Consider the following 27272-nt stretch of genomic DNA (forward strand, 5'->3'; position numbering starts at 1 on the left):
AGAGTTTTTGTTGGCAAAGTACATGTTGGCAGGGAATTAAGAACTTAGCTGGTAAAGAACCTACCTGCCAGTGCAGGAGATGCAAGAGATATGGGTTTGATCCGTGGGTTGGGAAGATCCTCTGGAGAAAGAAATGGTAACGCACTCCAGTATTCTTGCCAGGGAAGTTCCACGGATAGAGAAGCCTGGTGGGCTACAGTCCATAGGGTCACAAACAGTTGGGCACAACTGAGTGTGCATACATACATGTAATATTTAGCCTTACAGCCCCACATGTTACTATCAAGTCCATCCATCAGAAAGGTTCTTAGATTCCCTTGAAATGAGTGATTCTGCCCAATCCTGGATCAAGCAGGACACCTGGAACAGATGGAGACCTCTCTTGAGTCTAAAATCATGTAAGGTTTCAGTTCAGTTCAGTTCAGTCACTCAGTCATATCTGACTCTTTGCGACCCCATGAACTGCAGCATGCCAGGCCTCCCTGTCCATCACCAACTCCCAGAATCCACCCAAACCCATGTCCATTGAGTCAGTGATGCCATCCAACCATCTCATCCTCTGTCATTCCCTTCTCCTTCTACCCTCAATCTTTCCCAGCATCAGGGTCTTTTCAGATGAGTCAGCTCTTCACATCAGGTGGCCAATGTAAGGTTTAGGCAAGTGCAAACCAGGAGCTGCAGGAGACTCCATCCTGATGTGTGTGTACTTGGATCCAGGTTTAAACAGTGAAGCCTGGATATCCCTATTTCACCTGCCCACACTCGTTCCTTTCTATCATATTCAGGATTTAGTCTTAATTTTTTTTTTTTTTGGCAAGAAGTTCAATTTTCTAAATTTAAGGTAATTTCTCTATTTTTGCCTTCCCGCCTCCTGCCATAGAAGCAGAAAGTTTATCTCAGTCGGTTGGAGGTAATTCAGGTTTCCTTAGTACATTTCAGGTTCCCCTCTGAGTACACTCAGGGTTCCCCTTGAGTTGCTTCTCAATCCTAGTCGTTTTCATAGAGCTCAGGCTGGGGATTGGAGTGATGATGCAGGGTGACATTTGTCATCCATCCAGCTTGTCCTGCTGGTCCTCAGCTGCTCATCCACTCCCAGCAAAATGATGTTGCTTCCCTTAGCTCACTAGGTGTCTCTCTGCTGAGCTAGTTCAGACCATCACAGAGATGAGGGACAGTTTTAGCTGGTCTCTCAACTGTTTGCAGTTACATTATTTTAAGGCCAATGTGTCTCATATTCTAGTGCATTTCAAACTTTATGTGCATCCTAGCCTCTTGGAGTCATGGTAAAATGAAGCTTGTGACTCTGTAGGATGGGATTAGGGCAGGGTCCAAGTATCTGCATTTCTAACAAATTGCCAGGTGATGCTGAGGCAGCTGATCCACAGACCACACTTTGAGTAGCAAGGCTGTAGGGACCATAAAGGCTCTCACTTAAATGGAGCTCTCAGGCTCTATCTCTTCTGCTTGCTTGGGGGAAGTAATGTGATAACACGGAAAGATTTAGTTAGATGGTTGCAAATGCACTCCCCCTTTCCACCTCTAGGGAACGTTACTGCTGAAATGAATGAAAGAATAGCACTTCCCTAACTCACCGACTCGATGGACATGAATTTGAGTAAACCCTGGGAGTTGGTGATGGACAGGGAGGCCTGGCGTGCTGATTCATGGGGTCACAAAGAGTTGGACACAACTGAGCGACTGAACTGAACTGAACTGAAGATATTCCAACGGTGAAGGCAATGGCACCCCACTCCAGTACTCTTGCCTGGAAAATCCCATGGGCGGAGGAGCCTGGTAGGCTGCAGTCCATGGGATCACTGAGTCGGACATGACTGAGCGACTTCACTTTCACTTTACACTTTCATGCATTGGAGAAGGAAATGGCAACCCACTCCAGTGTTCTTGCCTGGAGAATCCCAGGGACAGGGGAGCCTGGTGGGCTGCTGTCTATGGGGTCACACAGAGTCAGACACGACTGAAGCGACTTAGCAGCAGCAGCAGCAAGATGTTCCAAAGGCTTCCCTGGTGGCTCAGTGGTAAAGAATCCACCTGCCAACACAGGAATAGATTCCTGTATTCCAATACAGGAATTCCTGCCAGATGCAGGAAACTCTGATTCCATTCCTGGGTTGGGAAGATCCCCTGGAGAAGGAAATGGCAACCCAGCCAAATATGCTTGCCTGGGAAATCCCAAGGACAGAGGAGCCTGGTGGGCTACAGTCCATGGGGTCGCAAAAGAATTGTACACGACTTAGCGACTAAGCAACAAAGATGCTCTGAAGGCTCTTTTCAAGTAGCCAGGTAGGCTTTGTTAGAATGATGTCACTCTTGACATTCACCATGACTTTATCATTTATCTTGTTCCCATGCACCCCACCTGGGAGAAGAAAAAGAAGACACCCTTTCCTTTTGTGTGGTCTTCTTGGTATTTATGCCCTCATACCCTTGCCTTGAGTGTAGATTAGACTGAATGCTGCAGAAGTTTTGGGATGTCACTTCTGTGGTTTACAAAACCATTGACTTCCTTCTTGGACACCTGCTCTTTCTTGGATCCTGGGGGTGCACAAGCTGTCATTCTGTGAGCAGTTTTATGGGGAGAACCATATGCTGCAGCAAGAAACTGAGACCCTGAGCCCAAGAGCCTGCAACGAACTGAATCTTGGGAAAAACTGTGTGTGAGCTTGTAAGTGGATGCTTCAGTTCCAGCTCGGTCTTGAGATGCCTGCAGACCCAGCTACAGACCTGGAGCCAGAGGTGCCCAGCTAAGATGCTGCTGGATTTTTGACCCACAGAAACTGCTGTTCTCAGTTTCTAAGTTTTGGGGTAATTTGTCATGTAGCGATAAATAATGAATATACCCATCTAACTCAAGATGACAGGCATTTGGGAAACGCCATAAAAATGTCCCATGAAGGCTGTTGTTTAGTCTCTAGTTATGTTCAACTCTTTTGCCACCCCAGGGACTGTAGCCCGCCAGGCTCCTCTGTCCATGGGATTTCCCAGGCAAGAATACTGGAGTGGGTTGCCATTTCTTTCTCCATCTTCCTGACCCGGGGATGGAACCCCAGTCTCCTGCATTGGCAGGCAGATTCTTTACAACTGAGCCATGGGGAAGCCCCCCATGAAGATAGGGCACAATTAATATAAAAAAGGAAAGAATCAGAATTCTGGTTCTAGGGTGGCTACTTGGTATGAGGCATTCAGTGAGTGGCTCCATATGACACATATATCTATATTTACACATTGTGACCTTTAGCCTTTTTTCTTTTTTTTTTTAATGTGCAACTCTTGGGTGTCTGAGTTGGAAACTCAGCTTAACCTTTGTAGCAATAAAGTGACTACACGGCTTATCATCTTGCCTTGGAGAGAAGAAAATTGGTGAAACCAACATTTCTCACGTTGCTGAAATCTCCAGGCTGGCAGGAACTGAAGGTTCTTTCTCCACCGCGCCTTCTCTAGTCTCAACAGCTGAGTTTTCTGACTACAAGAAAACCACCTTTGATTATATAAAGGTATTAGGAGTTAGGGAAACACTAGGCCTTTTGTTACTAGCAATCTGGAGCGTTTAGGAAGCAAAGCCATGGGGGTGGGGGTAACCCCTGGAAAGTTGGGCGGGTTTTGTGTCGGCTCCGGCTCTGGGGCTTTCATCAAACCTCTGGGAGAGGAATTCCTAGTTTTTTCAAAGTTGGGCCAAACGGACCCCGAAGGCCTAGAAAGCCGCGTCCCTAAGCCCTCAGGGTTTACGACCCCTCCCCCGATACCCGCGTAGCCGGGGGCGTCCCGGAGGAGGGCGACCCCCGCGGGTCCCAACTTCCCGCCGCGAGGCGAGCGTGGGGGTGGGCGGGGTGGGGGCGGGGTCGGCCGCGCTCCCTCCCCTCCGCTCCCCTCCCCCGCTCTCCCCACCCACTTCCCTTTCCTCGGCTGGGCAGCCCCGCGGGCGCGACCTCTCCGGGCAGTGACGAGCGGGGAGGAGTCCGCCGCCGCCACCGCCGCCACCACCGAGGGGGGAGCCATGCCCCGGCCCCGCCGCGCTCCGAGCCCGCTCCTGGCTGCCCGCCGCCGCTCGGGCCGGCGGAGGGAGTGAGCGGGAGCTGCGGGCGACGAGCCGCCGCCCGGCCCGCGATGTCACCATTGTTCAGCTGGGTGGCCAAGGTAGGCGGCGTCGGGCCGGCGCCCGTTACGGTAGCGGACCGCCCGGGAGCTAGCGTCCCGGCGGGCGTGGCTCGGGGAACCTTGGTAACCGTGGGGCTGCCGGGCGTCCGGGCCGCTGGGGGTCTGCAGCTTGGTGGGGGTGGGATCGGACCGCGGCGAGGGGCGCCCCTTGCTCGGGGACCGCGTCCGGAGAGCGGCCAGCGCGGTCCGGGTCGCTCACCAGGTGGTTCTCATTCATTAGACTTTCTTCCCTGTGGGGAGAAAGAGCCAGGGGCCTCACGCCCAGTTCACAGGTGGGGAGAGTGAGGCTCGACACCGGGCGGGTGGGCTTCTGCGGCCCCCAGCGCGCCCCGGATTCCCCGCGAGGCGTGTCCAGGCGGCGGGACCTCGCGTGTCAGCATCCCCTATACAGACAGGTTTGTGCTCGGTTGTCGGGACCGTGCACGGAGGATGCCCGGAGGCTGAACTCGGTGCGCTTAGAAGATGTCTGTCTTTTGTCTTTAACTCCCTGGTTTTCAAGGGCAGGTTTGCGGGGGGTCTGAATTTTAAATCTAAGTTTTTTATTTCTTTGAAGTTTTATTTTCAGAACATTGGCGCCTTCAGAATCACTAAGCGTTACAAGTCCAGGCCAATTCTGCTATTCCAAAAATGAAGGGATTGGAGTGGATTTCTAGAGTTCCCACCAGTTTGAGAAGGCAGTGATAGAATAATATCCTCCCAGAGTGCCAGGTGTTGTGTGCTTTGAACGATGCAACTCTTGAAGCCTCTACAGGCCGGCGGGATAATGGGGCACCTTTCTCGAGTCCAGCTGGCTCCTCTCTCTGCCAGCCCCTTCGCAGGGCTCGCTCTTGGTGTATGGCAAGTTGGTTGAGCAATTAAATTAAACTCACTGAGAGAACCCGTTAGCCGTTCTGTGACCCTTTACAAATAATAGGTGGTGGTACGTCTAGTTACGATGCAGTGCTTTTAGAGTGTTAAAAGTACATTTTTACAAATACCTTTATATGAGGCCGATAGGCTTTGCCTGTCATGTAAGTGATAATAAAATAGAGACGCAGGAACCAGATAACACTAGTTATTAGACAGGTACTATATCTTACTGTCTCCTCTTGCCCACCAGAATCTTCAGTTGCTGAAACACAGCTAGTAGTAAAAGTGAAGTGACTTTCAAACGTGTTTTGAGTCGTTGTGAAGCAGTTTTGTACTGAAGACAAATTAATAATGCCCAGATTTTCTGGCTTGAAGTGATAACTTGTTGGCTTTTCCAAATAATGCTGAAGTTTAAAAATGTCATATGATTTAAAAAGTAATTCAGGGTGTGTTGCCTGAGTATTCTGTTACTCATTCTAGGTTGAGGATTTGAATCTGCTTCTATATTGGGTTGGGCAAAAAAGTTCGTTTTTTGGTGACATCGCATGGAAAAACCCGAACAAACTTTTTGGCCAACCCAATATTACTATACTGTTATACTGTAAGGCCAAAAGGAGTAAGAAAAAAAAAAAAAAAGACTTGTTTTATTTCAAAATCAAGAGGTAAATCTAAAAAAACCTTACTGCTAATACTGTTTTATAGTTTTATGTACTTTCCTAAAGCATACAATATAAGATGCTTTACACTATAGGAGTGTGGTGAACTTTGAAAACGGCAAACCAAAGCCTTATTAAAAAAAAAAAATCAAGGATTTTGTAAGGATTGTCAGCTTTCCACAACTGGCAGTACTTTTGAAAAGTTCATGTAAAAAATGAACAGCATGTGACCAACTTGATCTAAGTTCTGAATCATGTTATTCCAAAATTGTTTAAACTACAGAACAATAGCAAACAACTATGAAATGTTTTTGGAGCAAAGTTATCAGTTGTCAGCATAATTTTAAGAAATGTTATTCTTTTGTATTTCATTTCTAGGTCTTGTGCTATTGTAAATTGCACCCTATAACTGATTTTTGTAGACTGTGTTATTCTGTGAGCACTTTTAGAATATGAAGTTACTGTTTGAAAGTTCATTTCTTCGGGTTATAATTATAAGAATGGCTTTCTATGGAACCTATTTGGTGTTCAGTTAAGAGACAAGTCATTAACACACTTTGCATTATAGACTAGGAAATGTTTTAAAAGTAGAAACGAGGCACAGATACGGTACAGAATGTGCCTACTCCCAAAGTGCATTTATGTTAGGTTTTAGAATGACCCTTCAAGATCTCACAAATGCACGCGAGCACACACCTCACACAATCGCTTGCACATCTATTAAAAATTCCTAATTTGACCTTTGGAATTTGCAGCCCAACATCTGTTAGCGAAGAAGAAGGGGAATAGATGTCTGTTACTTGGGAGTAGATGTCTGTTACTTGATGCAGGTGGTGACCTGAACTTGAATTTGGTTTTCTTTGGTGATGCATTAATAGTGTGTGAATACTGAACATGTAGAGAGAGTCATTTTATCATGTAAGAATAAAGCCAAAATAGGGAAGAATTTTATTTCAAAGAGATTATCTGTTAAAAGAAAAATTAACATACCTTTTAAATATTAGACATGTCTTGGAGCATTAAGGCAGGTGTGCATTATATTGAAAATGGAGCCAGGTTTATGGAGGTGTGATTTCTTTATTTTATTGTATTTTTTTGAGGTATGATTTCTTGATTAGTCTTTCATCAGGGATACCAGAGTTTTTATGTAGATTACACCATTAAATAAAAACAAATTTCTCAAGCTCTGTGATTTTTATATTAAATCCACAGACATCCCTGGCAGTTCTGAGTTATCTATTGAGTATTTCTATGCGTCTACTTCCCTGTTTGTGAAGACTAACAGCAAGAGAACTGCCAGATAATTTTCTGAACTTCCTTGGATCTCTACTGCCTATAAAAACAATGGCTAAGATTACTGCTAGTATCTCAAATTAGTGGATTTAAAATGTACATGTCAATTTGTCAGATAAAATAGAAAATGGGAGCTAAATATAGCCAAATTTGCTGTTTTCAAATCCAAGTCGAGTTTCATGTAGCTCATGCCTTGTATTAAGCTATTCTCCAATGCTTCTGTATATATTCAGCAGATACTTAGTGAGTGCCATCTGTGCACCAGGCACTCACTATTCATGCCCTGGAGGAGTTAGCTCATTTTGCACTAAAAGTTTATCTTTTAAAAAGTGTACACACTGATGCTTTGTAGTAATTAAAAATATATTAGGAAAGGAGTCCTTTTGTAAATTCATACTCAATCACTAATATATATTTTATGTAAAACCAGGCTTTTTCTTATTTTGACCTTGCTTAGAACCTGGGTTTATAGCCATTATTCATTCAACAAGTTAACAAATGTATTCAACACGGATCTAGTTACTAAGCACCTACTATGTGCCAGGTGTTGATTGAGGACCTGAGATTGAGCAGTGAACCGGCACACCAGGCCCCTGTTTTCATGACTCAAATTCTAGACAGGAGAGACAGCAGTGAAGGAAGCAAATAAATAACTGTAATAATTGCAGATGGTGATGAGTGTTAGGAAGGAAAGTTAACAAGGTAGGTTTAGTGGGGAGTGCCTGGGGCTGAAGTGGCATTTCACCTGAGTGGTAATAGGTCCCTAAAGAAGTACCAGGAAGAGGGGCCAGCAGGGAACAAGGCCTGTAGGTGGGCCTGGTACAGCAGCAGGAGGAAGGCAGGTGCTGCCTGAGAGAGCTGGGTCGTGAGTCAGGAAGGGCTGATGTGGGCCAGACTATAGAGGGTTCCAGGGTGCTGTGCAGGGGTTGCTTCTAAGTGCTGTGGGTGTGAAAGCTAGGAGTGATGTCTGCTTTGGTAAGCCAGGGGGACCGCTTAGGAGGCTGGTGTGGTTCAGGAGGTGGTAGTGATGCCTTGGATATGTAATTATTCTCTGTCTTCTGGAATGACTGTGACCCGGTGTCTGAGATTGGTGCAAATGACTGAGTAGCAAATTGCTTCTTCTGTATTGAATACAAGCACAATTTGTTCTTTGCTCAGCTGCTGCTAACCACAGCTTGCAGGCACAGTTGGGTCCTGGCATTCGGCTTATTTACTTACCTTTGAGGTTTCCTGCAGACTGGATCAGCCCACCTTGGGTGCCTCTGACCAGTTGGACTTGCTCTTCTGTTAACTGGTGCACAGCAGCCTTCCTGTAAGGTGAGACTCTGACTATAGCTAGTATATAGGTGGCAGTATTGCTGTCTTGCTTAAAGTCAGCCTGATGTTGGTTTGTTGCTGAGATTATGTCCTAGGTTGAGATGGAAAATTTTAAAAGATGTATTACCATATTTTTTGGTCTGTAGATTTAAATTACTTTTAATTAGTGCATGTTTGAGTTTAATGAAGAGGGAAGAACTTGTCATAGCCAAACCACTCCTTGAATTTGAAAAATTTGCTGCCTCTGCTAAGCAGAACTGGTATGGCCCCCATCAAGCTCCTGTGGGGGTGTTTGAGCAGTGGTGGCTACAGCCTCTCTCTGTGCTTGGGGAGCTCTGGTTACTGAGAATGACAATAATTTGGGCACAGGTTGATTTTTCAACGAGAGAAGGGAGAAAAGCAGGGATAGAAACCCCATCTAATCCACAACGAAACACTGCCTGGAGCAGATCTCATAATGAGAAAGAAAGTAAATTATAGTTTGTTCTCCTAGATAGATTGCCTAATCCAATCTTAGCCTTAAATGTGCCTCTTCTCTGATCTTCCATTTCTGACCATCTGAGTCCTTTTGATGGTGACACCTTCTCTGAAGCATCTCTGATTACTCATTCATTCATTCATTGGATGAGCATACTGAACTGGATAGAAAATACCTACAGGAGCTCCTCTGGCAGGGGAGGGTAGACATCAGCCAGCTGTGCTGTGCCATGGGAGAGCAGGGAGGGGCTCCTGCCCCCTCCCGAAGGCGCCCAAGGGGGAGGTAGCCAGGAAGCTCAGGGGTGCAAAGTGGTTAGGGTAGCATGTTCAGAGGCGTGCAGGCACGTTGGAGGAGCCTCAGTGACAGGCTGTTTGTAGACGGGCAGGAAATCTGCTATAGGGAGTAGCAGAGGGAGAGCTGAACAGATGTGCAGGGCCCAGGATGTGCGTGGCATACAGACCCCTTCAGAGGAGTTGGCATTTTACTTGCGATAGTGGGAACCATTAGAGACCAAAACTGATCAGTCCCCAGACTCTCGTAGCTGTGGGGTCTAGTCTGTGTATCATGCATTGCAATTATTTAAGTATTTTATCTTCTTAGCTTGTACACTCTGTGAAAACAGAGGTGGTGTTGTCATGTATACCAGTGTGTACAAATCAGTTGGGCATCTTTTTGAAAAGTATTAAATAGTTCTGCTTTAGCAGGTCTGGGATGGAACTCAAGATTCTGCATTTGCAACAAGCTTCTCACAGGTGATGATGCTGATACTGCCCATCTGGGGACCACATTTTGAGTAGGAAGGTTCTCAATTTAAATATTTCCTTTTATACCTACTATTAGACATAGGAGTTGCTCGTATTTTTTGAAACAAATGCTGTGACTTCAGAATAGTCACGTTATATGGGAGGACAGTAGTGGAAATAGTGTTCTATGAAATAAGACTTAAAAAAACTCAGCAACTTTGAAATTGGGTGTCTGGAGAACAAGAGTGGAAGGAAAAATTTGCATTGCATATTCTTGCACCTTTTAAAAATTTTGAACATTTTACATATGAATTCTTCAGTTTATTATTTTTTTTCATTTTTGGCCGCACCCCACAGCTTGTAGAATCTTAGCTCCCTGACCAGGCATTGAACCCACACTGTCATCAGTGAGAGTGTGGCATCCTAACCTTTGGAACTCTGGGGAAATCCCTGTTCAGTTTATTAAATTAAAAAAATACTTTGATGACCTTTCCTCTTTTTCAGTATATTTAACTTCGCCCCAAATACCATTAGGATAATATAATGAACTAGGCATCAAATTGTTATTGAAAAGTAGATTCAAATCTCCTGCTTTGTTTTTTTGGATAGATTTATTTTTTGCGCAATTTTAAGTTCATGGCAATATTGAGGAGAAGATACAGTTCCCACACATGCAACAGCCTCCCCTGTTATCAGTATCCCTAATCAGTGTGGTACATTTGTCACAATTGATGAACTTGCATTGATATATCATTATCACCCAAAGTCCATAGTTTACACTGTGGTTCATTATTAGGGTTGTACATTCCATGCGTTTGGATAAGTGTGTAATCATATGTATCTGTAATATCACAATGAATAGTTTCACTGCCCTAAAAATTCTCTGTGCAATGCTTTTCATCCCTTCTTCCAGCCCCTGGCAACTGCCAATATTTATAGTTTTGCCTTTTCCAAAATCTTGTATAATTGAAATCCTAAAAGTATTCATTCTTTTCAGATTGGCTTCCTTCGCTTAGTAATGTACATATAAGTTTCTTCAGTGTCTTTCATGGCTTGATCATTCATTTCTTAGTACTGAATAATATCTCATTGTCTGGATGTACCAGTTTATTCGTCTACAGAAGGACCTCTCAGTTGCTTCCAAGTTTTGGCGGTTATGAATAAGCTGCTATAAACATCTTTGTGTCAGTTTTTGTATGGACATACGCTTTCAGCTTTTTTTGGGTAAACATCAGGGAGAAGGAGTGTGGGATCATATGGTGAGAGTAAGTTTAGTTTTCTAAGAAGCTGCCAAACTGTTCTCCAGAGTGGCCATACCATTTTGCATTCCCACCAGCAGTGAGTGAGAGTTCCTTTTACTCCACATCCTTGTCAGTGTTTAGTATTGCCAGTGTTCCAGATTGTGGCCATTCAGATAGATGTATAATAATATCTCTTTGTTGCTTTAATTTGCATTTCCCTATTGATACATGATGTGGAACCCTTTCTTTCTTTTGATAACTTTTAAGGAGTAGAAATAATAGTCTTTTTAAATTTTATTTCATAATATACATTGGTATTCAGGAACATTTATAAAAGTTACAGAAAAGCAAAAAAATTTATTCGGTTCTATTTGTGTCTTTAGACTTAAGTACCTTTCTGTTATTATTTCTGTTACCTCTGTATTTGCTTTTGAAAGATTGATGAATTAGCAATCTACACTACTTTGTTAGATTTATAAGAAAAATGTGATGAAAAAAATTTCCTTCGTTATCGTGCACTTTGGTACTTCTGCAGAGTATTTTTTGTCTGTTACATGTTGCGATGGAATTAGACTCACAGGCCTTGTTCACTTTGAGCTGGGCTGAGCCTTTTTCATCTGTAAAATTAATAATGTGTTTTGTATTTATCTGTATCTCTTTTTTATAGGTCTTATTTTCAAATGGAATGTCAAATTTTGCATAAGAAATTATGAAGACTGTCTGCAAATGTAAACTATTTAAAATGTGGTTGAGTTTGTAGTTCATGGTTTTTGTGAATGCGTGGTGGTAGGTGCCGTGGATCCAGAGGAGACAGGACACAGGCTTAGCCTTTGAGCAGCTTGCAGTTTAGCAGGAAGAGGACGCCTATGAAGATAGTTGAATTTAGTGTGATAATACAGATATGCACAGGGAGTCAGGGAGACTTGAGAGGAGAGGATATTTGAACTAAGTCTTTAAAGAAACATGATTGAAAAAAGTTAGGATATACTCTTGGTAGTTTTCCATCATATTTTAGTATTTTTCAGGGCTGCTCTCTAACTCTGTTTGCTTTGCTTTTGAGACCAGTGATTTTTTTTTAACCTTAAGGAAGACAGGTCCTGTTAAGTAAATTACCCAGATACCAGGAGATGCAGAATTAAGAGTGACTCTCTTCTTTCATCCAGCACATCCGAGCGCGTGGACACACCTATTGATAACTGTGGTATGGTGGTCATGCTGGTTATACTGGAATGGAAAGCCATTTTCCCTTTTCTACATGAGGAAACTGAGACCCAGGGCTTCATTTGAACAAGGTGACTTTATTTGAACAAGATCACATATCTTGTTATGGTAGAACTTAAACTCAAGGTCCCGGATCCCTGGGTTTTTTGCACGCTTTGTTAATGTCCTGCTGATTTGTTTGTACTTTCTCTCTAAATTATTTTACTAAAATCAAAAGTATGCATGTCTATCAGTAGACTGTCATTGAGAATATTTTGGTTAGCTACCTGAGTGTACGCATGTGCATTTCAGAGTAGATCAAGGGGCCTGCAAGGAAATAGGCAAAGAAAAGAGGCATAAATTGAGTAGTCTGTTGAGGTGGATGGAGATTCTCTAACATGTGAAAGAGTGTCATTGGCGTAGATGTTCAAGAGCCTGGGAGGCTTGACCAGTTCTGTGAACTTTGTACAGGAAGAAACCAGGTTCTGATTATTTGAAGAGAGTGGAAGTTGCCAAAGTCCAGTGAGGTGACATACCTCCCAGTCCTGGGCTCCCACTACCAAGAGGGTGTCCTGTGGAAGACGAGGCAGGTGTGTATGCTATAGCTCTTCTCCTCCAGTAAGAAAGAGCGAGTTTTCTCAGAGAAGCATTACTTACAGAGTAGATTTATAACATTAGTGCAGCCATAGGAAGGAAGAGATTATTACATTTCTGAGCAGTTAATATGTGCTAGCTATTATGTTGAGAGTAGTCAGCTTCCAGGGAATCCTGGAAGTAGTGGTATTATTCCTTCTTTCCTCCTTGTTGGGAAAAGTGTATGAAGAAACTGAATTCAGAGAAGTTAGGCAGCTTGTCATAGCTATTGAGATTACTGGAAAGTGCTCTTTATGTTAAGAATTATTCCAGAGCTTCCTACCGTAGTGGCATCTCCTCCAGCCAGCGACAGGACACCAGACAGGAAGCTGAAGGTGTGGCTTGGAGGCCCAGGTTTGCTGGTGTTGCTGTTTAGTCTTGGCTCAATGCCATGGGAATGGTAACCTCTGCTCTGCTGCCAACCGTGCAATTCTGCTTGGGTGTCACATGAGATGAGGTGAGTGAATGTACACTGTCGAGCACTCTTTAGAGTGGGCTGGTCCAGGCAGTGGGGTGGATGGAGTCATACGTTTCCATTGAATTTGACTCATACATCAGAGTTGTACTTCCCTGGGCCTTGACCTTTGGTCTCATAGGACATCATGTTGAATGATCTCAATGATTGTTCTCAGTTTGAAATATCTCTTGTTATTGCAAGTCAGGGCGGTCATCTTAGACTGTCTACCTCTGATAAGGAAGAGAGGGCCTCTGGACCCACTGGCCTGGATGGATCTCCTCTCCATCTGTTCCCAGTGGAGGTGCCACCTTGGACACATAAGTTCTCTTAAAGCATGAATGTGTTCATCTTCAAAATGGGGCTAAGAGCCATCTTCCAGGCTGTTGAGGATTTACCCACATAAGATACTTAGAACAACGTCTGGCTCAGATCAAGCACTTACTGAGTGTGAGGCATCACCATCATCTTTTTCATTGCATTTAGAGATGGAGATGACTTTCACAGTTGCTTATTAGTTCCGTTCCCTTTTCTGAAAGATGAAAACATTGGGTCCTCCAGAGATGAGGTGGTTTCCCTGAAGTGACAACTGAGATTAATGCAAGGTGTTCTGACTCAGACCAGAGCTCTTTGCATCACTGGGTACTCACCTTGGTATCAAGGGGTTTTTTTTTTTCCTGTTGTTTTATCACATTCTGCATGAATTAAACATAAGTCCTGATTCACTTGTGCAGAACAAGATCATAATGCTTTTTAGGTCACAAGTCATTTAGCTCCAATAAGGGAATAACAGGACAGAGAAAATTAGGCTGGCCTCTGCCACCAGCCATCTCTGTGACCTGACCCAGCGGGACAATTGTGCCTTGACTTCCCCTTCCCTAAAATAGAGGTAGGGAGCAGCTGTGCCACCCTTTCTGAAGTCCTTTTCTTGTCTCAAAATACTGTGAAGAATTCCTTCATTGCCAGTGCTATTTCAAGTTCAGAAAATAGTGTGACCCCCAAAGATGTCGATTCTCCAATTTTGGAAAAACTTTAAAAATGGGAAGGAAGTTTATTTGTTTAGCAGAGTTCATAATTGTAGGCAGATAAGAATCAGCCAAATGGTATTTTGCGGAAGTTCTTTTCACAGGGTGGACCCAGAGGAAATCAGTCATTAGGTGAAAATAAATCCTAAGATCTTTGAGACAATATTTGCTTAGGGACATTTTGCACAGGTCTATTATGGTCTCTATTGTGTCAGGTTTTTTGCTTTCTTACACATGTAAGTTTCCAGATTTGAAATATTAGAGCTTTGATTGTATAATGTGACTTCAGAAGTGCAAACCAAAAACTTGCTTATGAGTAATGAGTTTGTGGCTCTTTGTGTTTTGATTATTACTAAATGGATTGTGTAATGAACATGAAGTTTGCTAGTGCTTTTGGTATGGTCAGAACCCTTTTATAGTTCTAAAAATAGCCGTAGTACTGTTCCTGCATTTGAAGAGGAATGAAGGGAGTACATGAGAATGTCAAGTACGCTGGAGTCTCAGTGACGGTGTATCACGCAGTTTTAGTGTAACTGAAAGAGCATCATTACAGGGTGTGATTTTACCCATTCTATAGTGCTTAGACTACTTGAGATGTAATCTCTGGGTTTTTTGCCCCAGAGCAAGAGGTCACTGTGCTAGACAACCAAAGCATACAACTCTGTATTAATTATTTTGCAATTACCACACTATTCGGGGAGTCCTGTGGTATTTCCAGACATTCTTGGCCAAGAAATCCAGCTTTTTTTTCAAGTTCAGTGTCAGTCAGCACACACTGGTGGTGTGTCTTCTCTGAACCTGGCACTTGGGACACAGATGCCAGGATGAGAAAGATGTAATTCCTGGCTCTCAGAGGGGAGGGCGGGTAGGTGTGTGCAGTGGTCTGTGCACAGAAGTCTCACAATCAAGTGGGCTGGGGCTGGGGCTCTCAACACATGAGTAGCCTTCTGGTCCATGGAGGTCATAATTTTCAAAATGCAGTAAATCCTACTTGACAGTCTCACTGTTGACTTTAATCAGCAGGCATAGTCGGAACCGGTCGTACACATCTTAAGTATTGTCCCTCCCGACAGGAGCCAGAGATGTGGTTTGGATGTAGGTGTTATGAAAGCCTGCAGTGTCCTGGAGCCCCTCTTTCAGCAGGTTTTCAGGGCTCTGTAGATCTAACAATTTTTTTGGTTTTAACCCTGATTGAATAAACAGAGGCTGTAGAGTACAACTGGCTCCTCTCTGTAGGGGCAAGGTGAATCTGCTCTCAGGTCCTTGGGGCAGACCCCAGGCTGGGCGCCAGAGCTTTCACATCCACATAGTCTTAGTGGTTAAACTGGAAAGTGCAGCCAGCAGGGCTTGTGAGTCTTTTAAGGGAAATCCCCAAGTTACTGGAAATGTGGGCACTGTGCCTTTTTTTTTTTTTTTTTTAATTTGGTGGGCTTAGAAGTTTAGTCTAATTAAGACATTTCAAGCCAAGGTATTTATTTCATCTTTTTTTAAAAAGCAAATCATGGGGACCTGGTGTGATCTAGGGAAAAAGCCCTAAAGGGAGAGAGGTCAGCTCTGTCTAGCCCAGCCTGTGACCTGATGCCTGTCATTCCAGGCCCCTGGGGCTTCGTTTCCTGAGAAAATGAACAGATGAAATGAGTGGTCTGAGAGTTGCATCCAGGGGTGAGAGGGAGTGCTTGGATGGAAGAAGCAGCTCGAGTGAGCAAAGGCATGTAGGCGGACTTCCAAATGAGCAAAGGCCAGGGACGTGTGTGAGTGGAGCTGTGACCCTCCCTGCCAAACCGAGCTTGGCCTGTCGGAGCGTTCATGCCCCGGTGTGGAGGCTCTGCGGGTCAGGCTGGGGGGATCAGTGTTACGGTAGACATTGGAGAGAAGCCCTGGACAGTTGGTTGAGTGAAAGAGGAGGCTGCCAGTGGAGAGTGTGGGAGGGGAGTACTGCTAGAAGCCAGAGGCGGGGCTGGGGGAAGGATGAGGGTCTTGCTGTGATCTGAGTGAAGTATAGGCCTAGACCAGTGCTTGAGGGTTTTTTAGCCAAAACTAGGTTTTGGCACCTAGTGAGAGAGACTGTATCCTGATGGCTTACTGAAAAATGGAGAAAGAGAGAAGAGTAGAGGGCACTTAGCAGGTTTTCACACCAGTTGCCTGGAAAGCAGTTGGGAAACAAGGAAATGAGAGAGACCTGTTTTAGGGCAAAGAGAATGAGCTTGATTTGGATGTTTTAAGGTCAGCGTGCCCAAAGTCTGGGCGATTCTCAGAGAGGTGATTAGAAATTTAAGTCAAGAGGCAGCCGGCTGGGGGAGGGGGTGTCGGCGCGCCGCGGAGTGCTGCGCTCGGAGAGCCTGGCACCCGGGGCAGCCGCCTCCCCCTCCCCCTGCCGGGACCGCTAGAAACCCCTTCTCTTCCGTCCTCCCGGTCTGGGGCCGAGGAGGGCTTAAAAAAAAAAAAAAGAAATTTAAGTCAAACTTGTTTCACCAAAAAAAAAAAAGTTGAGTCAAGTTTAGGAAAGAGTTCAGGGTTATGCTAAAGTATCTTTGTTCACCTTGGGGGAGTGGGTGAGGTTCCTGGAGAGAGAGTAGAGAGAAAAGCAGAACATAATAGTTTTCTCTGAGATGCCTGAAATGGAGGTGTCTTTTACTGTTCCAGTCTTTAGACTGTACTAGTCTAAAGGAGGGGATTACATCAACAAAATTTCTTCACCTTTTCCCTCCCTCTGGGGCTTGTTTTTCTCCTCTTTGTAAATCAAGATGAAATCCCACATTTGAAAATGTCTTTTGGATTCAGAGACTGTAGTTCCTGCTTGGTAGGTGGAATGATTGTTCCTTTATCATGGGATCAGTCTGTGGTAGGTTAGGCTGGGAAGCTTCTCACATACTAGCTGTCCCCTTGGCACGAGAGAAACAACAAAGCCTCGAACACATTCCTAGCAGCAGCTCTTGGCTGGCACACCTACGCCTTTATCTCTTGTCAGCCTTGGTTTCAGTGTTGGTTCTCTAGGAATGTTCCTGATTGTAAAATATCTGGGCTAATGAAGTTTCAGTCAGTAGAGGAACCTGGTGGGGTGCAGGCGGGGAGGAGGAACTACTCTGTCCAATTCTAGCCGGGGGAAGTGCTGCTTTGGGGGCGCCTGGAGTAGGTGGTCCTGGTGCCTGTCTGTAAGGGGGCCCTAGGCTCTGAACCCTGAAGCTGTGCTCCCATCCCTTCCAGGAGGCTCAGCATCCCAAGATGCCCCCACCCTTCTACACTTGAGCAGAGCTCTCTCTCACTGTGTCTCACCTTGAAGCCCATGTTTTTCCCTTCGACCTGCTTGCTAAGGCAGTGGCATGTATTCTGTTTTTCTGCCTGAGCTATAAGCTCATGGCTTGGTCCCCCAGGCTCTATTCATGGATTTGCAGGCACCTTGCCATTCTTACTGCCTCTGCTTTTAAGGTCTTCTGAAACTGAAACTTGCTGTGTGGCCTGATGAGCGGGGTGGATGGTGGGGCCATGGCCTCTTTAATGTCAGGATAACATTTCTCCTATTGTCATGAGTTTTTTGTTCTTTTTTCCTTCTTCTGGTATCCAGGCTGTTCTGTTGGCTTATCCTGGGCTTACAGTCAACTGAAATCTTTAAATCTTTTTCACATGAACTTTTGGCATGCTGTATCTACCCCGTGGGTACCTACCCAGTTGAGGGTTTTTTTTCAACTTATGTAAATGTTTTATACATAGCACCACATTCCTGATATTGGGATTTAAAAAATATATATTTTTTCATTTGATTAGCCAATTTGTTTGTATAGTAGGATTTTGGAACTAGAAGTGATTTAAAGAGAACTGCAGTTTATTCCCTTCAATGTGACACATGAGTAGCTGGTCTTGAGGAAACTGCCAGTGGAGGGATGGTTGGTTTCTTGGACAAGATCAGATTTTCTTTCTCACAAACCAGAAGGGTTAGTGGGTTAGGAAGGAGGAGAAACGTTAGCTGAGGGCTGGGGCTGGTTAGGAATTGACACTTGAAGAACTTCATTCTACCTGCAGCTTTGCACGGTTCATATTTGTCTTGTGTACATGTTTGGGATTGATTTCCTTCATCTCTAAATTGAGGAAGAAAGTATTTGCCACTTAATTCTGCTTCAAAAAAAATTTTTTTAAATATGAGTATAGTTGATTTACAATCTGTTAGTTTCAGGTGTCCTACAAAGTGAATCAGTTATGCATACACATATATCCACTCTCATTAAGATTCTTTTCCCATGCAGGCCACTACAGAGTGTTGAGTAGAGTTCCCTGTGTTGTTCAGTTGCTCAGTCTTGTCCGACTTGTTGCAATGCCATGCATGGACTGTAGCACTCCAGGCTCCTCTGTCCTCCAGTATCTCCCGGAGTTTGCTCAAATTCATGTTTATTGAGCCGGTGATGGGGTGATGGTATCTAACCATCTCATCCTCTGCCACCTCTTTCTCCTTTTGCATTCAAACTTTCCCAGCTTTAGGATATTTTCCAGTGAGTCTGCTCTTTTCCAGTGGCCAAAAACTGTTGCTGGAGCTTCAGTATCAGTCCTTCCAATGAAATTCAGGGTTGATTTCCTTTAGGATTGACTGGTTTGATCTCCTTGCTGTCCAGGGAACTTTCAAAAGTCTTCTTTAGCACCACAGTTCCAAAGCATCAGTTCTTCAGTGCTCAGCCTTTTCTATGGTCCAGCTCTCACATTCATATATCACTACTGGAAAAACCATACCTTTGACTAACAGTAGGTCCTTATTAGTTTAGTATCTATTTTATGTATAATAGTGTATATATGTCAATTCCAGTCTTTCAGTGTTACCTCTTTTACTCTACCTTTGAGCTATCCTGTGCCAGGATACAGTCTGAGTTTTTAAAACATTTACTGAAGTTGTCTAACATAACTTCTGAGAAAAATCAAGGACCAGCTAATAGTATTGTTATTGTTACACTTGGTAAACATAAAATATAAAATATGTTAGATGAGAAATATATAATAAGGTCAGTTCTAACTAATATCCTTTATTGGCCAAAGTTCTAATGTGTCTATTGATCAAGGTTAAAGAAAAGGGATGGCCCCTTGGTGAGTATAGTCAATTTCAAGAAAAGGACTGAGATGATATGCGAGAAAAGTCCTGTTTCTACCACTCACCTGAATGAAGTTCAAAATTCTTGAATATACGTGATAGATTTTGTTCAAGAACGCCCTTAATGCTGTGAGAGCTAATGTGGTACAGAATTTAAGAACTATAAATAATATGACTTATAATTAATATTTATAAGTCATACCAGAACCCCTTCTGGCAGTTGAGTCTGGCAATCATGCATTACTAAGTTTAAATTTCTGACATGCTCCTGGAGACTACCATGGGTCTCACAGATGCCGGTGACAGGCCTATGGTTGGGCCGCCAGGTATGCGTGTTGTGTGCATGTTGCACACTGCACAAGCTCATCCAGCCCACAGGGCAGGCAGAGCCTGAGGTCCAGCCCACACTTGTGTGTACCAAAGTCTGCCGTCTGTAGCTTTTTGTCTCTGAGGTAGGCGGTAGACAGGGGTTTTTGGCTTTCAGTAAGTTGAACAAAAGCGCTATGCAGAGGATAGCCCTATGCTATAAATTATTTTGTGTTTAAAGAAATTAATATTGATGTTGTCGAGGTGGTTCCATACTGAATCCACAAGTGTTATAATTTGAATTACATTGATTTTACTGCAAGTCCTTCGAAGTAGCACTGCTATCTGGTTAAGAGGGCTAATCGTTTATCTAAACCCAAATTTGAACTGTCAGTGTCATTAAACAGGCCAGTTCTTACTATTATCATAGTTTTTATCTTAAATAATTGCCTATACATATAAAAAGGCAGTCTTTTGAATATTGTTTGTTTTTAGTTCCTATGGATGTGGAAGTTTAGTTTTTAGATTGTATCTCATGACTTAAGTTTTGTTCTGTGGTGAAACATTTGGGGGCACTTTAGAAATGTATGCCAAAATTGTACATTGAAAATAACTATCACATATTTAAAATGAAGAGGTTTTTTTTCCTCCAAAGAATTTTGTCCCTGGAAGCCTTTATCTAATGCAATTGGACAGTAACCTTTAAACTTTCTTAAAGTTTGAGAAAAATGTACTCTTTTAAAAATTAACCTTTTTTTGAAGTTGCAAAAGCAATGTACGTAAATATATAACAATAACATGTGATAAGCAAAAATAACAAACCACCTTAATTCTGCTACCCAGAGATAACCATGGGCAGTTCCTTCCAGATCTTTTTTGGTGATAAGCACGGTTTAAAATTGCATCTCTTTTGCTGAAAATAAGTAGAAGAAATAATAGCTCTTCACAAAAATCTGTCAGAATTTTGGCCCAGAATGCCAGAATGGACTGGGTGAATGAGGAGGCACCTTGTTCTCTGGGGTGCAGCATATGCTACCTGCACAATTTCTACCTTTCCTTCAGAAATAAAGTCTCTTTGAAAAGAGATGTCGTATGACTAAATAGTGAATTGTAATTTCTTTTCAAATGTCTGGGTTTTTTTTTTTGTTTGTTTTTGTGGGTGGTTCTACCACCTGCCAGTCAACTCCCACACCCAGTGAATTACTGATACTCCCCTTTTTACCTTCCCTGCTGCTGCTGCTGCTAAGTCTCTTCTGTCGTCTCCGACTCTGTGCGACCCCATAGATGGCAGCCCACCAGGCTCCCCCGTCCCTGGGATTCTCCAGGCAAGAACACTGGAGTGGGTTGCCATTTCCTTCTCCAGTGCATCAAAGTGAAAAGTGAAAGTGAAGTTGCTCAGTTGTGTCCGACTCCTAGTGACCCCATGGACTGCAGCCCACCAGACTCCTCCGTCCGTGGGATTTTCCAGGCAAGAGTACTGGAGTGGGGTGCCATTACCTTCCCTAGCGTGCTTTATTTTACCTCATTTTTTTCTCTCCATTTGTATTGCCTCCGCCCTAGCTGACATTTCTTCCTGCTCAGAGGCTACATTTTCAATGGGCTCATTTACTCAGTCTGATGTGAGGAACAGAGCCAGGCCCTGGGGTGACAAGGCCCTCGCCTTTGGGACTGAGCCTCTGCGTGGGGGTGAGGGCAGGTAACGAAGGCATTTCCACTTCAACATCCTTTTGCACACCATCCTCCTGCTGTTACTTTGTCCGTCAAACCCACTCTGTCCACAGCAGCCCCATGATCTGTTGGAAGCTGCTGGCCCAGCCTCACCTGTTCGTTCTCCAGGTGTGAGCTGGGCGGGAGAGCTCCTCTGTGGCTCTCCCCACCAGCCTCGATTCCTTGGAGGCGCCTCTCCTCTGGTCCTCCCCTCCCCTCCCAGGGAGCTGAGGTCAGTGCAACTCCTGTGGCCTCCAGCTCCTGGTTTCCTAAAAAGTACTGCATTTCTGGCCCCACTTAGACGGTCACATTCATTGACAGCCCCAGTGCCCAGCACTTATCCAGAAGAGTCTGTGCTTCTGTGAAATGGAAATAGTGGGGTTTTCCTCAGAGGGTTGGTGTGAAGATTCAGTGAGAGAATCTGTGTGAAGCACAGTGGGCTTCCATAAGTACAGTATTAAACTACTCGATCCAGTGAAGGTCTCAGAAGTTCAGCTTTTCCCTCGATAGTGTTTGTGTGATTATATGAAATGTTGGTGTCACACTTTCTTTACCAGATAATAGGTAAGATTTGAAAACAGTCATTTTGTTATTTGTCTTTCATTTTAACCTATACAGTTTTCTTTCCTGACATTGGTGTATTTTCAAGTAAATATATTTAAATTGGGGGATTCCCAGGGGACTCAGTGGTAAAGAACTTGCCTGCCAGTACAGGAAATGCAAGAGACATGGGTTCAATCTCTGGGTTGGGAAGATCCCCTGGAAGAGGTAATGGCAGCTCACTCCAGCATTCCTGCCTGGAGAATCCCATGGACGGAGGAGCGTGGTGGACTGCAGTCCTTAGGGTCACAAATAGTTGGACATGACTGAGTGACTGAATACACACATATTTAAATTGAGGTTTATTAGGTTACATTATATACTTTATACTTTAAGGTGGAGAAACAGAAAAAAGCTATTCATTTGTCTCTTTAAAGTCTTTGTGTTTAGTAAACACTGATATGGGCCTCCAGGGCCCACAGAAATGAACCAAACAACACCCTGTTCCCAGCCTGAAGTGTTAGGGCTGTGACCTGTATACCAGGGGGCCAGGCCCGTGGGAGTGGAGGTGATTGGACTGGGCCTGGAAGAATCAGCAGATGCTAGTAGAGAGTTGATGGAAGAACATTCTAGAGTAAAGCCTCCCCTGCTTGCTTGCAGTGTCAAATGTGAGCTGCAATCTAAATGACAGTTTCTTGAAATAAGGATTTAAAGGTGTTTGTCATATTTTTCTACTCTCCCATTGGCAGGGATAACTTGAAGCTGACGTAAAAAATTATTTTCATCTGTTTGTATATTAGACCAAATTGTCATAATCAAGGACTAGCTAGGCAGTGTATCACATCAAACTAAAATTGAGTCTTTGTAACATTTGAAAAGAGTTCTAATGTTTTTATATTGATGAAGTATTTGCATTATGTAGAAATTAATTCCATAACTCTAATGGACACTTGGAGTTTTAACCCATTTAGATTTTGCTTCCCTTCTTGACTGCATCGTAACATTGTAATTTCCCTTTGTAGACTTGGATGGTTATGGCTTCTGGTGTAGCTTTCCCATTTACAGCTAGACTTACGTTTGCACTGGAATGGTGCAGCGACTTTGTTTTATTATTTATATATACAATATATTCACACCATGGTCCCGAGAGAGATGGCTGGTGGTGATCTTATGTTTAACTGTAGCTGGTCCTATCCCCCACCCCGCCTGCTTCGTTTAGTCCAAGGATCCTTATCCTGAAATCGAAGGATGGAAGTTGGGGGTCGGGGGAGGTTCATGAGCTTGGACGAAAGAAAAATTCACCTTTGTTTCCACTAATCTCTAACTGCAGTTTAACATCTTCAGTTATGAGTTCTCACCCTCCCGCCTCCCATTAGCACTGGCAACTCCTATGACAATAACACCAATAAAATCAGTTATTTTCATATTGTGTTATAGTTGTTACACATTTTTCAAAAATACCAAATATGCTCATCATTACTTTGAGTTTCAGTAGTTACACGATTTGCCACTGGACCTAGTTAAGCATGGTGAGAAGCACATAATGCTATGTCATAATTGTTTGGATAATTCCCTTTTGGTGTAATTCTTTTGTATTGTCTTGTGTTCTGTTTTATGGCATTTAAAAATCTTACTCTGAGAAGGGTCTGTAGGATTTTGTCAGAGGGAGTCTGTGACACTGTGAGTTTAGGAGCTTCTGCTTTGGTTCCTGGGGTGCATTTCAAAGCATGCCAGCGTCTGTTTTGGGAGGACTGGTGGGAAGGTGGGCTATGTAATTAAAAGCTGAGATACCGTCTCTCATTCCCACAGCCTTGTCTGTTGCCCTAAGCCATACTAGCACGGAGCTTTTCACAGCCTCAGTAGCTCTTGTGGTCGTTGTAATATATGCTCACCACAAAAAAGAAAGTGTTAAAAGTACATTCTCTATCGCCTTTGAAAAAATACAGTAAATGATTCCTATCCAAAAATGGTTAAAATAAAAATAGCTTAAGCACTTAAAGGGGCAGCCCTCAGCTGTCTAGAAAAATCTTTTAATCCAAAAGGATTTAGTCTCTGTTTCTGGTTTGCTATTTTTACAGCATTCGTTCCTTCTGCAAATATTTGTTGCATGCATACTATGCACAGGCATTGTGTTGGAGATCCTACAGGTTTATCATGGTTTCTCTTCTAAGGTCTACTTGAGATATTTCTTATCACTTAAAAACCTTGAAATCACTAAATTTTCATTTTCAATTGCAGTCACGCATACATTGAGCAAACTTACTGAATACTTGCTCTGTGCCAGGCACTGTCCTGGACACTTCAGGCTATAACAGTGAGCAAAATAGACAGTAATTCTGCTCTCTTAGAGCTGTCATTCAAGCGTTTCGGTGTTTTATGCTCCGAAGTTTATGGGGCTGTCCTGAATGTGCTACGGAACTGCCTGCCACTCTCAGACATATGTAGTTTTGTAAGCTGGTGGTTTTCACTCTGTTCCTGTGGGCCTTGTGACCCCTCAGTGCTGGCAGAAGGAAGGAGAAGGGATGTCCTTCCCCAGCTCCGTTTGAATCAGAGCTTTGCTATTCTTAGGTATTTGGGATTGCTGGCAAGTTAGGAGTGGGGTGTAATGGGGGGGAGTTCTCTTGCCTATGGGATGTTTGGAAATTCGGTCACATTTCCAAAAAATGTGATTGGCATTATCTGTGGCTAGCTGATATACAATAAATTTTTGTCATTTATTACCAGTTCTGTACTGAAAGGCAGTTGGAATAATAGCAAGCTCATTGCCTGCAGTTGCTGTTACTTTAATTGAGAGTTGACCTTTTCATTACTTGGCAAATGTGAAGGTCACAGATGGCATTTGTTGGAAGCTAATGTGTGGTAGGTGCTACACTAACAACTTTCACATTGTTTAATTTTCTCCTCAAAACAGCCTGCGAGGTAGGATGCTGAGTTCTAAGAAGCTGGATGTCTTGCTCACACTGGCAAGATTTTGGAGCTTATTTTGGCATTCCCATTCCAGAATTGCCTGCAGGATCTGTCATTGCAGTAGATTCATGGCTTCAGCTGGGGCAGGCCTTAGGGCTGACCTTGTCTATCTTTTCGAAGGTTATTCTGTTTCCGTTTTGCTCCCAGATAGGCTATCTCCTCTTTCTTCCTCTGAATGGAATGTTTCTCTCTGACTTAAAAAGGAATACTGGGTTCATTCTCCTCTCTCCTGATTACCTTCCCGCCTCTCCCCATGTGTACAAAAACTTCATGCTCTTGACACAAGTAGGGGTCTCGGCAGTGGATGCAAAGTTTGGGATGCTCATCGCACATTTGCCAGAATAGCTTCTGATGGGGCCAGAGTTCTTGACAGCTAGTGTGAGATTAATTGAAATTGGATCCTGAAGAGATTATGATTATTTGCTGTTGTTATTTGCATTGTGTAGTGATGGGGAGGGAGATGGTTCTAGAATGGGTTGACCGTATGCCCATGATGATAAATGCAGAACACTGTGATCCACACCCCTCCTTTTTTTTTTTTTTTTTTTTATTTAGTGTATGCAATGACCATTTAGTGTATGCAAGAAACCACAGCTAAGAAAAAAATATTGACTGTGACATTTCTGGGCTTGGGATTATAGGCAATTTTAAGTTTTTCTGTATTTTTCTTTTATGTGGATATTTATTAAGCTTGTTATTGGGAATGAAAGATGACTAAAGAATACATTCTGCTGCTGTGTTTTAGAAGGAGGCTGAATTATTGAAAAGTGGGAAGACAGTTAGTACTTGCTGCTTCTTGGTTCTGGAGGTTGGCCCTTTCCTATTAAGGCAAGCTGCCACAGACCGGCTTGCTCCTGGCTCGGACCCAGGAGGAAGGCCCTGACCTTGGCCCTGGAAGGTAGTCAGAGGCAGGGGATAGGTGTCCCTCGTTTCTGTCCCTTCTGCCTAGCAACTGTCAGCCTGCACTGTCTTAGTCATAGCCGTGCTTGGACTGGTGCTTCCTGGAGTGGAGGCCCCAGGGACTCCAGGAACAGAGGGTACATATGAAGGATGCATCCCAGAGGGAAAAACACATGCTTATCTTCCTCTTAGAATGGGGGGGGGGTTGGAGAGAGAGGGGAAGAATTTGAGAGAAAAACCTGCATTTTCCAATAGCTGCCTTGATCCTGATAAACTGACTCTATTCAGTTTGTCTTAAGCACAAAGAGTGAGACTGTAAGACAGTCTCTGGGGCTGGTTATCCACAGCCTGGGCTGTCACCCATCACACGGAAGTACAGCCCTGATTTGATTAACAGGGTGAGACCGTGCGCTCAGGTGGGGAGCAGCCCTGCCTGGCCTTTGTATGGCATGCGTGATGCTGTTCTTAGGCTCACCCTGGGTTGCCCATGTTCTGAGACACAAGCACATCCTCCATGGGGACAGCTGCTGCTTGTTGCTGTGGATCAGAGCCCTGTACTGGGCACAGGGCGTTCTCCTTTACTCATTGTTTTCCTTTGGGGGAGGGAACCAATCTTTTGCCTAAGAAATTAAGTCCGGCCCTTAGAGATCTTGCTGAAGCCCAGGAGATTCCTTTGCTTTGTTTTTCATTGAGGTGGTTGTGCTTACCGGCAGTGAAGGAGGCTGTGTATTCTGGAGAGAGGGCAGGCCGCGTGATGCTCCAGTGCCCCAGTCACCCAGGGTGGGCACCAGTCCCACTCCCAGTCTGGTGCAAGGGGGAGATGACCTTTCGAGAGAAGCAGAGTCATCTTTGAGTGAAGCATTTAGACCTGTGTACGAGGCATTGTGTAGCTACTTTGCAAATAACCCATGTGTTGTGGTCCTGTTTCTTCGTTCTTTTGCATTACATGTGAGTCCTTTCTCATCTTTCATAGCAGGGAGATAAGTGGATAGAGCAGTAATGTGTAAACAAGTCATTCAGATATGAGTTTTACTTTGGCTCTTTCTCAACAGTTGTTGATGTGATCTAAAATTTTATATATTCACTTTTTTTATAGGGAAAAAAATAGAGCCAGTTTGGAGGGTCTTTGGTAGCTGGCTTTATTCTAAGAAGGGTAGAGTTTGGTGAATATATAGATCATCCTGTTTGCTCTTAATAAGTTATTTGAAATATATTCTATACTGCGTCTGTATTTCCCTATCCTTGTAACCTCCTTAGCACTACTGCTCCTGGATTGCTGTTCCACATTGTTTAGTTATTTTCATACTTGTTTATTTTCTTTGTTTAGATTGTAGGTTCCCTGAAGGAGATTTATGTGTTCCTATCTTTGTATTCCCCATAGAATTTGGCATAAGGTTAGGGCTTCCCTGGTGGCTCAGAAGGTAAAGAATCTGCCTGCAGTGTGGGAAACCCAGGTTCGATCCCTGGGTTGGGAAGATCCCCTGGAAAAGGAAAAGGCAGCCCACTCCAGTATTGCCTGAAGAATTCCATGGCAGTCCATGGGGTCATAAAGAGTCAGACATGATTGAGAGACTGGAACTTTATACATATTGGGAGTGTGAACAGGACTCTCTGTTCAAGTGACAGTATAAAATGGGATTATCCAAAAATTTATTGATATAAGAATGAGATTGATAAGACTTCAGGGATAGCTGGATCCAGGCCCTCAGCCATCGTTTTCAC

At 43.8% G+C, this 27272-nt stretch overlaps 1 protein-coding gene across 10 annotated transcripts in view; it reads left to right on the plus strand.

Moving 5' to 3' along the window:
* TBC1D1 (TBC1 domain family member 1) overlaps positions 1 to 27272 on the plus strand; it is a 226723-nt gene that overhangs the window by 75275 nt on the left and 124176 nt on the right. The window contains exon 1 of one of the 10 annotated variants that reach the window (XM_027544255.1): positions 3909 to 4152. The exons of 7 other annotated variants lie outside the window; for them this stretch is intronic. In XM_027544255.1, the coding sequence (XP_027400056.1) occupies positions 4123 to 4152 (30 nt within the window). In that variant the 5' untranslated portion in view covers positions 3909 to 4122. Of the gene's footprint in view, positions 1 to 3908; positions 4153 to 27272 lie in introns of those variants that run through there. 2 more of the 10 variants (XM_027544256.1, XM_027544252.1) reach the window with 2 other exon arrangements.

This window comes from Bos indicus x Bos taurus, chromosome 6 (genome assembly GCF_003369695.1).
Source record: "Bos indicus x Bos taurus breed Angus x Brahman F1 hybrid chromosome 6, Bos_hybrid_MaternalHap_v2.0, whole genome shotgun sequence".
NCBI lineage: Eukaryota > Metazoa > Chordata > Mammalia > Artiodactyla > Bovidae > Bos > Bos indicus x Bos taurus.